The sequence below is a fragment of the Ictalurus punctatus genome, chromosome 13, assembly GCF_001660625.3.
Source record: "Ictalurus punctatus breed USDA103 chromosome 13, Coco_2.0, whole genome shotgun sequence".
NCBI lineage: Eukaryota > Metazoa > Chordata > Actinopteri > Siluriformes > Ictaluridae > Ictalurus > Ictalurus punctatus.
In genome coordinates, this window is record NC_030428.2 from 9,049,554 (window position 1) to 9,065,484 (window position 15,931).

Sequence of the window (15,931 nt, forward strand, 5' to 3'; positions counted from 1 at the left end):
CTGGGCTATCGCTAATTAACATGAAAAATCCATCCGTCCAACCATTTTCCTCACTACTTATCCTACACGGGGTCACAAGGAGCCTGGAGTCTTTTCCAGGGAACTCCGGGCACAAGGCGGGGGACACCCTGGACGGGGTGCCAACTTATCACAGCGCACAATCACACACACGTTCACACACTACGGACAATTTAGAAATGCCAATCAGCCTACAATGCATGTCTTTGGACTGGGGGAGGAAACCGGAGTACCCTGAGAACACCCTCGAAGCACGTGGAGAACATAGAAGGGCGGAGGTGGGATTCGAACTCTCAACCTCGGAGGTGCAATTCAACAGTAATAAAATCATTCCTAAAATGATTTTACCATCTGTCACTCTGATTCCCTACAGACGCTGTAGAAATGATTTCCTGGGGACTTTAATTGAACTGAAACGAAAGCTTCCGACTTCTGTCAGTTTTTGGTTTATGCACACCTTTAAAATGCACCTATTATGGTTTTTCAGATATTACCTTTCATGTAGTGCGTTACGGAGGTGTTCGTGAATGTAAAAACGTCTGCAAAGTTTCAAAAATCAAAGCGCACGACAAACCGAGTTATCGACTCCCAAAAGAAGGAATCGATTCTGAACAGCTGAAACGATTCGTTAGTGATTCCAGACTCACTTCCTGTACTGACCTACGTAGGTTTGTAACAAAAAACCCGCCTCTGGTCTTCATCGGCTGCTCGCTGACAGCGGTAGACCAATCACAACAGACTGGGACATCTGACCAATCAGAGCAGAGTATGCTCTGAAAGGCGGAGTTTAGAATGAATCCTTTAGAACGGATCATTGAACGAGTCGTTTGTGACACTGGGGGGGGGGGGAGGTAATGCTGCAGTTTAAATTATGAGAACATTAAAGTGTTTTTTGAGCTCGGATGCATGCGAATCTATTATATAAGTTTCAAAACCATAATAAGTGCGCTTTAAAACGTTACGTTTCCTCTCACAGATTTTGCTTCCATTTTTGGAATTCCTCACCGTATTCATATCCTGGGCCTTCTTTATACACATTTCCAATGGGTACATTATTTCAGATAAAAAACCGGTGACTTGGTCATTTATTCATTAATCTTCTGTAAACTCTTTTTCTGATCAGGGTCGCAGTGGATCTGGAGCCTATCCTGGACGGAAATACACTCTGGATAAGATGCCAGTCCATCGATCCCAAGGCACCACAAATTCACACCTAGGGTCAATTTCGTGCAGCCAATCCACCTACTGGGAAGTTTGAGGAACCCCAGGAAACACGGTGAGAATTCCACATGGACAGGAACCCGAGCTCAGGCTTGAACCTGGGATCGTGGAGGTGTGAGGCGACCACCCAATTTGCCACCATGCAACACAGGTCAAATGTTTGTGTGTTCAAAATCCCTAATTAATACATCTACGTTTTCATGGATTTACAGATCAGCAGAGGCCATTATGAGACAGCTGGCGGATGAAGTAGCTGGCAGTTTGGCTGGCCTTACCCTGGCACTCCCTCAGCTGGAGAGCATTCCAACACATACAGAGTGAAAGGGAGAAGAAGAAGATCAGGTATGGCGGTATACGCCGCACTCAGCCGCAGCCTTTTGCATTCGTCTCCCAGGTAGCTTTGTAAACTGCATAAACGTAAAATGCTGTTCATTTCCCCTTGATCAAATACCACAGAAAAGAATACTGACCTTACACCAGGCGTTCGCATTTAGAGAATCCGTCAACGCATGTTCACTAATGAATCCAAACACACCGGCCAAAATAACAGGGTTTATTTCAGGCGCTGGCTATACGTGTAAATGAGAAGCCACCAGAGTTATGTCAGTGGAATCATGGGAGCTTGCACGAGTGTCAGTTAACAGTAACTGGACCCCACAGTAGTCTCTACACACACACACACACACACACACACACACACACACACACACACACACACACACACACACACATGCCCAGTCTGTAAAACTAGGTAAACATTCACTATATCTGGACTAAGTAATGCAACTTATACAACTAATTTATTTCTTAAAAAAAAAAAAAAAAAAAAAAAAGATCAGAGGACCCTGTAATGTAAAAGGCATTTTTACTCTACAGAATTCGTGTACTGCCTCTAAAGCAGTACTTCAGAGACCCCTATTGGTGTAGCCTAGTTTATACATTTCTTTAAAAAAGAAACATTTTTAAGCTCTAATTGTGTCCTTACAGAGAAGTTATTGTACAGTAATTTAATGCATAAATAAAAAAAAACAGTCATGTAGCCTTGTAGTACTGCTTACTATCACTAGAATGGCTATGAGTGGTTATATTCCATGTTATGTTATGGCCAAGCATGTAACTGTTGGAGTAGCATGGCGTTCTCAAAAGCACTAAGAAACTGATAATCCGCAAAAAATACATTAATTACTGTATATTGTGTGAGAGTATATTGTATATACAGTATACAGTATTGTGCATGAATAAGGACTGGAGATTTCAGGATATTAAACACAATATTTTAGGGTAGTGTACAGTAGATACAGCACTTCACTGGTTATGTGCACTCTTTAAAGCTTTAAAGACACTGTAACTATAAAAAAAAAAAAAGTGTCTTCTTTCCTATGACATGTAGCAGGGGAGGACAAATAATACATTTATCAGCTAGCCCGGACATGAAATCCCCATGGCACAGCTACTGATTCGTCTGCCCAAGTGTAAACACCATTATTTATTAAATCAGGACGCTGTGGAAACGTTACACTATTCAGAAACAGCAAAGGAAGTGCGACTGTCCCGTTGTTAAATAACGGGAGCAGGGCTGCTATTTAACTTTCCTTAAAAGCCTAGCTTTATATACCGCTACAAAACACTCAAGCCTACTGAGTCAGAGTTCACAGAATGGCTATGTCATATGGGGGGGGCAAACTTTTAGTACCATTTGTATCGTGTATTTAAAATAAAATCCACAAACTGAGTGTTACAAATATAGACTTCAGACTAAAACTTTACAAACTGTTTGTCCAATTAATATAAGACTGAAAAGAACCCAACACACACACACACACACACACACACACACACACACAAAGTTTATATTATGTAATAGTATTTATGCATTACTTTTTTTTACAAAAGGTAACGCTGACATAAACAGTAAACTGAAGAAAGTCACTGTCGGTGACTCTGGGTATCTGCTAAAGCTAGCGGCGTGACATTACGTCATGCGCCGTCGACTACGAAACGGCTTACACTTCAGTAAAAAACCGCTAGTGTTATATTTGAGATGATGATACCTTCCTAAAATTCATACACTAGACGGTAGAGTACATAATGCATAGTGTAAGTGTATAGTACGTCATTTGGGACACAACTTTAGTATTTACTCTCCGAAGCGTGTTTTTGGAACAGAAGTAGTAGAAGAGTGAGTAATGTAGTGTGTGTAGTGAGTAAATCTCCCCCGTACCGCACGCAGACCGACTAATCCATAATGAGATTCGTTGGCAACGATTTTCCTAATCGATTATTATCCATTTTATCGGTTAGTTGTTGCAGCTCTAGTGTGAAATCTTCCCCAATCCAGCAGAGCAATGAAATGTATGCAGCAGAGAAGCGATACTTGCGTAAACAAGCATGTAATATTAAGCACCCGGTGCTTTGTTCACTGTACAGCGATGCAGGATGATAAACGTAGTTAGTTTAGAGTGAGAAAATGAAATTTAGAGTGAGACTCAGAAAAGCTAGAGCAATAAAAAAAAAAGCAGTAAAAACAGAAAACACTCACACACACACACACACGCACACACATGAAATACCTTCTTCGACATCTGAAATATAGTCCTCATTGAGCGTTTCGGGTACATTGGCTCTACGAACTGCGTGATTTAAGCATGAAGTGTTAGGATGAATATCCATGTGAGTGGATGAACAAAAAATTTGAAATATCTAAAGTAAAAGTGGCGTTGAATTAATGGCGTTAAAGCGATTCATGAAAACCAATTAATAAAGCATATAATGAGTCATTATTGGACTCAAAGCTTACCTTCATCATCAGACATGTCCAGAACCTCGTTCATTGTTTCTGGAACGTTTATCTTGTGTTTCTCGGTCACCGTCTGCAAAAAAATGAGCAGTGTTGAAAAAACCTGCATGGCCTCTTTTCAGTTCCTGCGTATCGGTATTGCTTTGAATAAGCCTTGAAGCTGATGTACAAGACCTTGTCTGGAACAGCACCCCTCTCCCTCAACACGCCTGGTAGTGCCTCATCAGTGAGGCATGAGGTCGCTTTCCAGAAGCTTCAAACTCTCCCTCAGTGGTGGAATGAACTTCCACCCTCAATCCGGACTGCAGAATCCGTCACTATCTTCAAAAAATGGCTAATGACCCAGCTCTTACGTGAACACTTAACTAATCCCTAACTTGTCCGCACTCTCAAAAAAAAAAAAAACAACAACCCAAAAACACAAAAATCTGCACCGGCTTTTACACCTCTACTCGGTGCAGTTTGCTCTTCTAGAACTCAATTAAAAAAAGAAAGAAATCTTGTATGGTAGCACTAGTTACATGCTAGTTCTCTGCTGGATATATCACTTTGCTAGGATTTCCTTACTTGTAAGTGTACTTTGGATGTAAACCAATGTAAAGAATTTTTCTTCTGCCTTATGATCCTGCTCATTTTCCCTCCGCTAATAATTTCATCTGAAATCGATCTCATTCGAGTTCGATTCGACAATCGATCGCTGCTGTTTGGAATTAGAAGCGCTCTATTCAGTATGTGTAGGGCATGCAGACTCACCATGGTGGTCAGGGTCTCCTCTGTCACCACCTTGAGGGTGTCCACTACCGAGATGTAACCCAGACGTCTGGCGATGGACAGGGCTGTGTTTCCATTCTGTACACCAATGAAAACCAAACATGATGTCATATCAGATCCAACCCAGTTACGTATAGCGTACAGCACAGGTCTGGAAGGAGCCATCATTACACTGGAATTAGTGTTTAGGGGATACAGGTGGTCTGGATACAGATTTAGCGTGAGGTGAGGCAGCGGGTTTTTTTTTTTTTTTTGTGACTTATGCTTGGTTTTGCTGCTTTTTAAATTTTTATTGTGACAACTTTTTTGCGGAAAACTACTTGAATTGGTGAAATTGCAGTCTTTTGCAGTGATGAAATGAGACCTTTTAGCTGTACGCATGTTCAATGCACGTGACTTGAAGAGGGCTTTGGCCGAACGTGCGTTGCGATGACGTCACAAGACACGTCTTGGACCAAATCTGCGTTAATTTCGGAAAATCGCAAGCTAATGCGTTATCGTTTCTATAGGAACAAAAAAAAAGAAGAAAAGAGTGATCAAAAAAGATTGCATTTTGGGTTTTTTTCCCTAAGTACCGCCCTGAATAAGCTATTTCACACAATAACCGAATTTTACACCATTCATCCTGTTCAAAAGTTTACACCCCCGTCTCTTAATGTATCGTGTCGCCTTCTTGAGCGTCGGTGAATGTTTGCACCTTATGTAATAGTCGTGTACGAGTCCCTCAGTTGTCCTCAGTGTGAAAAAACGGATCTCGACATCATATAGTCGCTGTTTGAAAGGGGTCTTTTCTGAAGAACAGTGGGGTGGTTTAACTGCTCAGGACAAATAAGGCACTCATGAAGAACTCTCACAAAACATAAACACAGTCGCTGATCATCCAGGTGACGACACACGGGATTAATAATCAAGCGTAGTGTAACCTGTTAAACTGGTTCATTTGTGTAAATTCAGTTATTATCGTGTCTTGTGGACTATACCGTATGTACACATCTGTTCTGTGAAATAGTTTATTCAAAAATAATAATACAGAAGGCGTATGCAACTGTAGAAAATGTGATGACTCATCCGCTAAAGGACAAAACAAAAATGATCAAGTTCATGTACAAATTGCTAGGAAAATGCAGAAAAGTCGGGTTTTAATAGATTGTGAATACACGCTACCATATAGTGCTTGTTGTATAGTACAGCTTTTGTTAAAAAATAAATAAATAAAATAAAAATTTAAATGTAATGTTTGGTTGTGGTTCCTTTCCTGTGCTGTTCTACTGAGAAAAAAGAAAAAAAAACACCACCTAAATTTCCATTTTTTCCCCCATTAATGCTAGTACATGAATGCAGCATTCACTGCAGATCCATATCCACTCACCACTGTGAGCTCGTTGGGCGAGGCTCCGTGCTGCAGGAGAAGGTTAATGATGTGTGTGTGGCCTTGCTGCGCAGCCTGGTGCAGAGGAGTGTATCCGTTCTGCACAAACACAGCCAGAACAGCACATTTTATATCATAGATGTAATTAATATACATATATATATATATATATATATATATATATATATACAAATATAATATCACAGTTTGAACCTGTCATCATTTGTAATTACCTTAGTTTTAGCGTTGACCTTAGCCTGGTTCTTCAGGAGGAAGTGCACCATCTTTATGTTGCCATAGTGACAGGCGACATGCAGTGGAGTATACCCCATCTGCAGACAGAGGGAGAGCGAGCGAGAGGAAAAGAGAAACGGAGAGATGAAAGATCGCACCGTTCGCTTAGTGATCCGGTTATTTATGGATGCACTTTGTATCAATGTTTCCCCCTGTGTCCCTCTTCTACATTACAGCACTGCTTTTCATGTTTCATTCAAGCGCATGTTAGCTTTTATTATAAATAAATGCGCTTCTGATCTCAGCGTTTGCTGACTGCGATGTGTTAGTTACCAGGTACCAGATCTTTATTAGGCCGTTTATTGTGTATGTTTGGCTTGTAATTACACTTCTTGGGTATATTATATATTTTTTGGTTTCATTTACTGACTGTAGTCAAACAGTCAAACCCTGTACCTTGTATACTGAGGGAAAGGGGGCAGTACAGGACCACTCACTTACTTGGATAGTGAACCATTTCCAGAGCGGCACTGGGATTGACATGGTGGTGCCGTGATAGTGTGTGTTGCCATAGCCTTCGTTACTATTACACCAACATTATGAACAAAATGAAATTTGTGTACTTAAAACACAGAGCGATGCAGCTGGTAAAAAAAAACAAAAACAAAACAAAAAAACCCTAATTTTTAGCTTCTTTCCAATCTCATTGTGTGCGTTTTTAGGTATTTTCTGAGGCCCATTATGTTTGCTTTTCTTATTTTCGATTCCCTTATTTCCAACTGGTTTTGGTTCCCTTCAGCTCCCTAGGTCATTATTAATCTGACTTAACAAGTGAGGACCTCAACCATCTCTTAATCTTCCTTTGCTTTTTACTATGGGTACGTGTATAAACTCTGTTTATTTCTTTTAATCATCTTTATTTCATCTGACTAGTGTGTATACAAATCTTCCGTGTGTGTGTCTGTGTATGTGTGTGTGTGTGTGTGTTACAAACTAAGTGAGTGTTAGTAACCTACGATACGATTCCCTGTACCTATTCTGTGTACTTTATAAATTTGTCAAGACAGCAGATTGACCTATGTTACACCTGAAACTTATGTCTGGGAGTGAAAGATTAAATCCTATCTCTCTGTTGTTATCTTCCTACAGCTGGGCAACTTCCCTTTAGTCCTTTCTCATTCCATGGCACGGGCCTGGACCTGAATACACGCTACCAACTTTAGCGCGTGGGAAAACCCTTGTTTTCCCACAGTTGTCTCCCTTGTGTTTTATTTCTGTCATAATTTTCATCCAACAACAGCTTCAGGGTTTCCAGTTCGATCCTGAGCTCGGGTTACCGTCCGTGCATGCTCTCCTGCGTCTGCATGGGTTTCCTCGGGGTTCTCCGTTTTCCTCTCACCTCCCAAAAACACGAATGAGGTACAAATGTGTGTGTTTGTGTTCGTTCCAGCGTGTATTCCTGCCTTGCGCTCGGTGTTCCCAGGATTCCGGATCCACCGGAATCCATGAATGAGTATACATTGAGAAACACATACGTACCTCTGCTAAGCACAAGATACTGTAAATCTGCTTAGTCGTCTTATGCCTCTCGTTAAATAAATTCACATAAAAGCCTAAATGAATATACGTTCCCATCGACGTGATTAAGTTTAATGGATAATTTAAACCTGAAGTACATGTAAGGACAAGGTTTTAGACCGAAATATTTTTTTTGGTGTGTACAAAGGTAATACAGGTGTACCTAATAAACTGGCAATTCAGTCTGCATTTGAATCAGAGGAGTTCATGAGGCGTGCATTTTCTCATGCCATAGCTTTGTGAGTCAGAAGATATGCAGCATCCCTTTGTGTACACGGACGAGCAGTGGACACTCGCCTGATTGATACGCTGAAGATAAGGAGATACTCATGATCATAGTCACTGGCGCATGTTTGAAGCGGGGATTTAACCCTAGTACATACAGTAATGTGCACTTCTGATTAGTAGGCAGCATTTCCATCACTCCTAGGCTACTCTAATCTCTTTCTATATACCTTCTGTTACCTTCAGTGCTGTGTGAGGGAGGTTTCCTTTTCTTCCTCACTTCTGACTGTGCTTCTGTAAGGCTGTGTAGAGTGTTTAGAGTCAGTGTGTACTCGGTGCCGTGTGGAGTATTGATCAGCATACAAGCTGCCAGACTCGCTTCCTCCCTGCACCCAATGACCTTCAGCCACTTCTCGTTAATACGCCCTGCAGTAAGGCGTGATAGCACTGGCCAGACTGCGCGTGTGTGTGTGTGTGTTGCTATGAGGCATGTAGTGTATTTCACATTAGCTCTACAGTCTAGAGGTCAGAGAGATGCACTTGCTATGTCAGTGGAAAAGTGCTGCAGTGTACCTTGGTCTCGGGGTCCACACTGGCACCCTGGTTAACCAACACTTCAGCTACGTTCACTTTGTCCTCCTGGGCCACCAGGTGAAGAGGAGTCAGCCCACTCTTAAACACACAAGCACAACAAATGTAGATGAGTGTTTATTAATAACAACAGTAATAATAATAATAATAATAATAATAATAATAATACAAAGAAGAAGAAAAAGATAAAGGAATAGAAGAACAAGAGGAACAAGACAAAAGAGGGAGAGGAGAAGAAGAAGAAGAAGACAAAAATAGGAAAAGGAGGAGAAGGAAAAGACCAAGAAGAAGAAGAAGAAGAAGAACAAGAGGAACAAGACAAAGAAGGGAGAGGAGAAGAAGAAGAAGAGGAAGAACAAGGCAAAAAATAGGAAAAGGAGGAGAAGGAGAAGACCAAGAAGAAGAAGAAGAAGAAGGAAAAGAACAAGAAGAACAAGACGAACAAGACATAGGAGGGAGAGGAGAAGAGGAGGAAGAAGAACAAGACAAAAAAATAGGAAAAGGAGGACTAGGAGAAAAAGAAGAAGAAGAAGAAGAAGAAGTAAAAACAACAATGTGAACAATAACAATAACAAGGAGAACACGGAGAAAAAAACAGTACAAGGAGAAAAAGCAGAAGAACCAGGAGAAAAGAAGATGAACCAAGAACAAGGAGGTAAAAAATGAAGAACAAGGAGAAAAAGAAGAATGAGCGGAAAAAGAAGAAAAACAAGCAGGAGGCATAGGAGAAGAATACAAAGAACACAGAGAGGAAGCAGAAGAACAAGAAACAGAAGAAGAGGGTAAATTGTGGGAAGAAGGGGGTGAAGAAAAAGAAGGAGGAAGAGAAGAAGAGGGGAAAAATGAGGAAGATAAAGGATAATGGGGAAAGGAGAAGTCAAATCAGATGAAGAAGAACAGAAATGAGCCTTCTATGTAATTATAATAGACAGTGAAATAGAAAACATTTACAGCTATGACAGGGTGTAAAGAGTTCAGATCATCGATGCATAACAAAAGAAATACATCTGTCATCTTTTTTTTTCTTTTTTTTGCATTTCATCTTCGGATGATCAGTAAATTCGAAATCAGTAAATGAATCCTCAAATCAATAAAACAAAAAAAATCCTGGTACACAGTTCAGCTTCAATTCTGCTCTTTTCTCCGCACCTGTCTCCTCAGTTCTGCTTTATGCTGCTGTATACAGGGAGCCAGTTCCCTTCTATTCACCCCGTCTTATCTGCTGTCCTGCACATCTGGAGGCACATCTGCTTTGTACGCATCGGGTTTACCAGTCGCTCTCAGCTAGCTTTCAGAAAGCGCTCTCAGGCTACGTCGCCCTGAACTTGAGGTCTTCGTGTATCTGCGTGTGAGGACATGTGCTTTGTTCTGCGGCTTGGGTGTTCCCGGACGTGTCACGTTGGCTGGAGGGAGTGTGCGCTGTGTACTCAGGGTGGTACACGGTGCATCGATTGGTATAAACGCTGCCTGTCTCTCGGTCTCGAATTCTGTCTGTCAAATTCCTCCGTACTGTTAAACTTCAGTTATTTTCAACTTGAAACAGTTGGAAGGTCGAGCTGGTAAATAAGCCAGTGGAATGAAGATAGACTTTCACCTTTCTGTGCACAGACACAAGAATTTCTCCTTGGGAAAAAGAGGAACGCAACCTTGACGGAAGTACAAGTAGTGCGTGTACTCTTCTCCGTTGTGCCATTGACGGCATCTTATTTTGGCGTATTGACCATGGGCTCGGTTAAACGCACATAGTGAGGGACTAATAGTGAAAATTCTGCGGTATTTAGCTGCAGCTTGGACGTTTGTTTTATATTTTAGTTGCATTCATTTCAGCAATTTAATTCATTCAGTTTAATGTGTTTTCTTGAGACGTTAGTTTAAATGAGCCTTAATGTCGATACAATTTATTCACACAAAATTTGTTTCATATCAAGCACATCGTTCGCACTGATTACACTGTAGCACTCATTCCATGACCTTGATTTAGTATCACATGGCCACGTTCAACATGAGTGTGTGCACAATTTGGTGTGTGTGTGTGTGTGAGGTGGGAGTCGGGGAGGGGTCGCACAAAATATTTCTTTGAGGTCTCTTGACCTATTCATATGGGTGAAACCCATACTGTTAAATTAAGACAAATGTGTACAGTAGTTATTGCAAATTGGCATAATTATCCTGATCAGTGTTATTCCTGACAATTAAGCTTAACATGTTTATCTTATATAGTGAGTCTTTATTGGTCACATATACAAATGCACAGTGAAATTCTTTTCTTCGCATACCCCAGCATGACAGGAAGTTGGGGTCGGAGCGCAGGGTCAGCCATGATACAGCGCCCCTGGAGCAGAGGGGGTTAAGGGCCTTGCTCAAGGGCTCAACAGTGGCAGCTTGACAATGCTGGGTCTTGAACCCCCGACCTTACGATCAGTAACCCAGAGTCTTAACCACCAAGCCACCATTGCCCCACAACTGCCCCACCATTGCCCCATTACGTAATATATGTTCCCATATATTAGAATTATTAACAGTATTAGTCAAAACTCATTGTTTTGTTGCTTGCTGTTAAGTTACATGGCACTGCAAGTTTGCTTCATCAGTAAAGATTTAAGATTTATTTTCCATTAGATTCGTTTTGTCCATAATCATTCGGCCATGTGAAAGGTAATAATCTAAATGCGTTGCCAGACGTTCATCTCAAGCACCTGCGTAAAACATAACTGAATACCAAAAGCGTTGCCTGTGTAAATACTGATGAATAATAATCTTCTGAACCTGTATATTTGTTGCTACTAAACATTCGTACCTTGTTGACCATATTGATGGAGGCATCACGTGCAAGCAGCAGGGTGACCATGTCCACGTTGCCCTCCTGGGCCGCCAGGTGGAGTGGACTAATGCCCTGTCGAGTGACGGCGTTGGTATCGGCGCCATATTCCAGCAGTGTGGTGGCGATCTCCATCTGATTCTTCTTGGCAGCTATGTGTAGAGGAGTGTAGCCGTTCTGCGAGGGGACAAGGAGTCAGAGAGAGCGAATAATAACAACCAGGCCAAATTCAGGAACGTTTGGAAAGTTAAGCACGTAATGATGATGAAAGTTTTAAAGAAAGGAACTGATATCATTTAGGTATGTAGAGCTTAAAGATGATGGAGACTCCGAGATATTTGAAGGAATGTTGTTGATATTTTCTCTACATCAAGTGCAAGAGTATGCATTTCCTGTTTTGCCCCACAGTACGACTGTAAAACCACAAGCAGGGAAACTGTCGCCGCTGTCGCCCTCAGATTTATGGGGTTTCCAAAACTATAAGCCAGTCCTGCTTCTGGCTGAGAGAGAGACGGGAAAAAAATGACTAGGTTTGGAAGGAGAGCAGTTCCTTAAATGTCACTGAATGATGGGATTGCCAGCAGCAGTGGTGATGTCATGGTAGGAGTTGGTAGCCAGGACCAAAACAGCCTTCTCCACACTACAGCTGAAAGCTGGGAGAACAGCAGATTGAACCGAGTCACCCTTTTCTATCGTGCCAAAGCAGAGAAGAGTCTGAAAAGAAAAGTCTTTTCAAATGAGTAGTTTTAGGGCACTTTCCAGTAGCGGCTTGTTCATAGGGACAGTTCAGGCAGAGCTCCACCATTTAAATCAGCCAGTCAACAAATTTTGTCGAAATACTAATGACCTCTTTAGAGGTACCGATCGTTTTAAAAATAAAATAGACAGATATTGTCTAGATCATGTGGCAACGTGATTATTTTTGCACCTAGTGGTCAAAAATGGGAAGTGCAAAAAGTGCTAATAGACAGCCATATGAGCGAACTTTTTTCTGCCCCATGCTCACTCTATGAAAGTTTTCCGTGGAGGTACAGTAGCGACCATGACAGTTAATGAATTATCCGGGTTGCCAGATTGGTTGCTATTTTAAAACAATACGCTGATCCCAATATCTTCTTTCGTTGCAAATAATCTGAATTCGATGCAATAAATTTCCAGACAGTCCAGACAGTGTTTCTGATGTATGATGTACAGAACCATTTCTAATGTAAGATATATTGCAAAGATTGGGAGAAGGGAATGTGTTTGGAATTATGGAGTGAATAATGTCCGTACATCAGAAATATATTCGAAATACTTTCCAGTTTCCCAGTTAAACGCTGAGAAAAGTATAAACGTGTTCATTTTCTGATCCTCAAATTGTTCGGTTTAGTTTCAGGTCTTTTGTGTGGTTTTTAAGACGCTGTTTTTTTTTTTTTTTTTTGGGGGGGGGGGGGGGGGGGGGGGGTTAGATGTATTTGGGCTGAAGATTTTGCTGGATCCTGTCAACCTTGATTAATCATGTTATTTCAAACACATTTTTGAAGAAGGTACGTCTAAAACTACTCCAAATGAGCTAATAGAGTGTATGTTGGATGACTGTAAACTCTCAATTGCCTATGACATGGTTATTTTGTTAAAAAAAAAAAAAAAAAAATTAGGTCTCTAGATAGCCTATAGCAAAAGTCAAGTGTGATAGCCACTCAACTTTTTGTTTTTGTTTGAGGCTATGTTGTTATTAATATCGGCCTGCCCCACCAAAAGCTACAGTCACAAGCTGCTTCTGGCACTTTCACACCTATTAGTCAGTTTGAGTCTGAATCAGTGTGAAATTGATACTTTGGTCCAAATGGCACATAATTCAACACACCAAAAACCAAAAAAAAAAAAAAAAGTTGACTGAGGGGCATGTACAGCTACAAACACACTCATAAAACTATTTCACTCACTGGTCAGAAATACAGCGAAGGAAAGAATGTAAACAAACAAACCTTTACTAAGTGTGAGTAGAAACTACAAAATCCCCTGAGCACTGAGAACATGTTACCGAGTGGCGCGCCCTAAATTAGTAGAAAATTATACTAGTTATACTAGTTTTATTAAGATTTTTTTAAAGATTTTGTGCATCACATCCGGTGTTTGTTTACTCTTTTTTTGTTCTTCGGTCCTGCCAAATTTCAGCTCTGTCCGTTGGATCAGTTTGTGCTTTGTGGCCCAGTTTATCAGCCAGCCTTATGTGTCGGGATTAAAAAAAACAATACGATGTCCCATTTCATATAATGCATCAATACAAAAAAAAACAACAGAAAAAAAGACAAGACATAAATACCTAGTCAGAGACGGGCAGGTCCGGAGCTTGTAACTCAGTGAGGCTTGGGTCTGATGGTGACCGTATTTAGTTACGACTACAGATTGTGTGAAAAACTCATAATACTCAATGTGTATTATTTTCCAGTTGAATCAAGTGAGGTTGAATTAAAAGATCCAGGACCTGAGTGGCGATGCTCCTACCAAGCACCTCTAATTGGTTCAGCATGCTACTTTCCCAACAGGCTGTGACCGGTTCTTTGAAAGCTTTCTGAAGGCCAGCTTGTTTGTTACTGGGATCACGAGGCAACAAAGATAATGATCAGGAGCTATGCAAAGATCCTGGAGCTCATCCACAACACGCCAGCACACAGAGCATGTCCGCGAGGGGTGTTAATGAGGACGCATACTTTAGAGGAGGACGTTTGGACTGTAAGTTACATGATGGAAAAAGAAAGGAATGTGCTATTAGGCTGTGGAGGATTTATAGGGAGTGGAGCTTATTATATAGTGTATGCGCTAATGTGTGTGTGTGTGTAGGCTAGTACCTTGGCAGCTGCATGGGGAGAGGCCCCCTGGTCCAGGAGAAGAAGTGCCACTTTCTGGTTATCGTAGTGCGCGGCTACATGCAGTGGAGTTAGTCCGCTCTACACACACACACACACACACACACACACACACACACACACATAAATATACACGCACAGTGAGATAATGAGATAAAAGTGCACCACCAGCAGGCTATAAGATTTGCAAAACTGTGCTATAGCTCAGAGTATTCAAAGCCATACATGCATATTCTACACATGTGTATAGGCTTGTATGGGAATTATTCCACAGGGTTGTTGTTGCTCTACTAAAAGCTTTTGGCTTGCAGAGATCGCTAATGCTTTTCCTCCATTACACCAGTAATGGATAGTAACCTATAAAAACATTAGGCTTAATGGGCTGTATTCAGAGTTGGACACTTAAGTTCAAAAGTTCCATCAGTATTTACGGCGGGAAAGTTACACATATTCAGAGCTGGGTTATGCACGTGCTTAAAATGCTTCAATAATTCAAATCATTAGAATTACATGAGGTTGGAGGATTGTTCTTGTGTAAATGGTTATTCAGAAGCATCTCGACCACTGCTTCTAAAGTCAAGCACTTGCTTTTAAACCCAAGAATGGGGGAAAGATATGATATGACACGATTGGAAAAAAAAAAAAAAGCCTAATACGTTCAATTACCTGAGCGAGAAGATGACAAGCATTGAAATAAAACTCTAATCGGACCTCTATGGTATAGTGCCAGTATACTGCAGCATGGATAGTTCTAGTAACTCTCACATTAATCACTGCACATTTGGTTGCGCCGGTCAGCCGTAATGTCCGCCTGTCTGTATATGCAAAAACCAAGACAGAATAGCATAGCACCATAGACGTGCACTAGCATGATGAGCAAGTCTACAAGTGCTTATGTGTGAAACTGTTTTCCAAAGCCAAAGTATCTGAGACTCAGTCTCAGTGGAGTGCACAGGGAGCGGTAACAAACCATCTCCACTCATTTAACGGTGCAAAGTAGCCTGATCTGAAATGCGTTTTCCCTTCTCTGAACTAGAAGTTCTTAGAAAATAGGCCATAGTTTGGCAAAATAACAACAACAAAAAAAAAAAAGAGAGAAAGAAATAGGGAGAAGAAAAGCTCAAGGATGACTTGTGTCTCAAGGCATGCATTTTCTTTTTTTCTATTTGACTCTGGTTACATGTTTCTGTCCTAGCAGCAGTGACACAATCCCCTTAGAGAGAATCTACTCATCATGATACTTTTGGACATTACCTTTCCTGATGCATCTGGAGGAGCTCTCTTCTGCAGCAGGAGGTTGGTGACCTCTATTTTCCCATACTTAGCTGCCACATGTAGCGGTGTGAATCCCTTCTGAAAAAAATCATAATAATAAAAAAAGGCACTTTAATAGCATGTACAACTGCATGCAACTAAGTCAAACTGCACATGTGTGCTAAGACAGAATCGGCCCTCTT

General features: G+C 41.1%; 1 protein-coding gene across 30 annotated transcripts in view; it reads right to left on the bottom strand.

The window, feature by feature from the left end:
- ank3b (ankyrin 3b) overlaps positions 1 to 15,931 on the bottom strand; it is a 189,386-nt gene that overhangs the window by 40,169 nt on the left and 133,286 nt on the right. For 19 of the 30 annotated variants that reach the window (XM_053684955.1, XM_053684948.1, XM_053684950.1 and 16 more), the window contains 9 exons: positions 15,729 to 15,827; positions 14,457 to 14,555; positions 11,602 to 11,799; positions 8,787 to 8,885; positions 6,410 to 6,508; positions 6,177 to 6,275; positions 4,790 to 4,885; positions 4,037 to 4,109; positions 3,810 to 3,869 (listed from right to left, as the gene is read on the bottom strand). In XM_053684955.1, coding sequence (XP_053540930.1) covers positions 3,810 to 3,869; positions 4,037 to 4,109; positions 4,790 to 4,885; positions 6,177 to 6,275; positions 6,410 to 6,508; positions 8,787 to 8,885; positions 11,602 to 11,799; positions 14,457 to 14,555; positions 15,729 to 15,827 — 922 coding nt within the window. The remainder of the gene's footprint in view (positions 1 to 3,809; positions 3,870 to 4,036; positions 4,110 to 4,789; positions 4,886 to 6,176; positions 6,276 to 6,409; positions 6,509 to 8,786; positions 8,886 to 11,601; positions 11,800 to 14,456; positions 14,556 to 15,728; positions 15,828 to 15,931) is intronic. The other 11 variants (XM_047159555.2, XM_053684962.1, XM_053684957.1 and 8 more) reach the window with 3 other exon arrangements.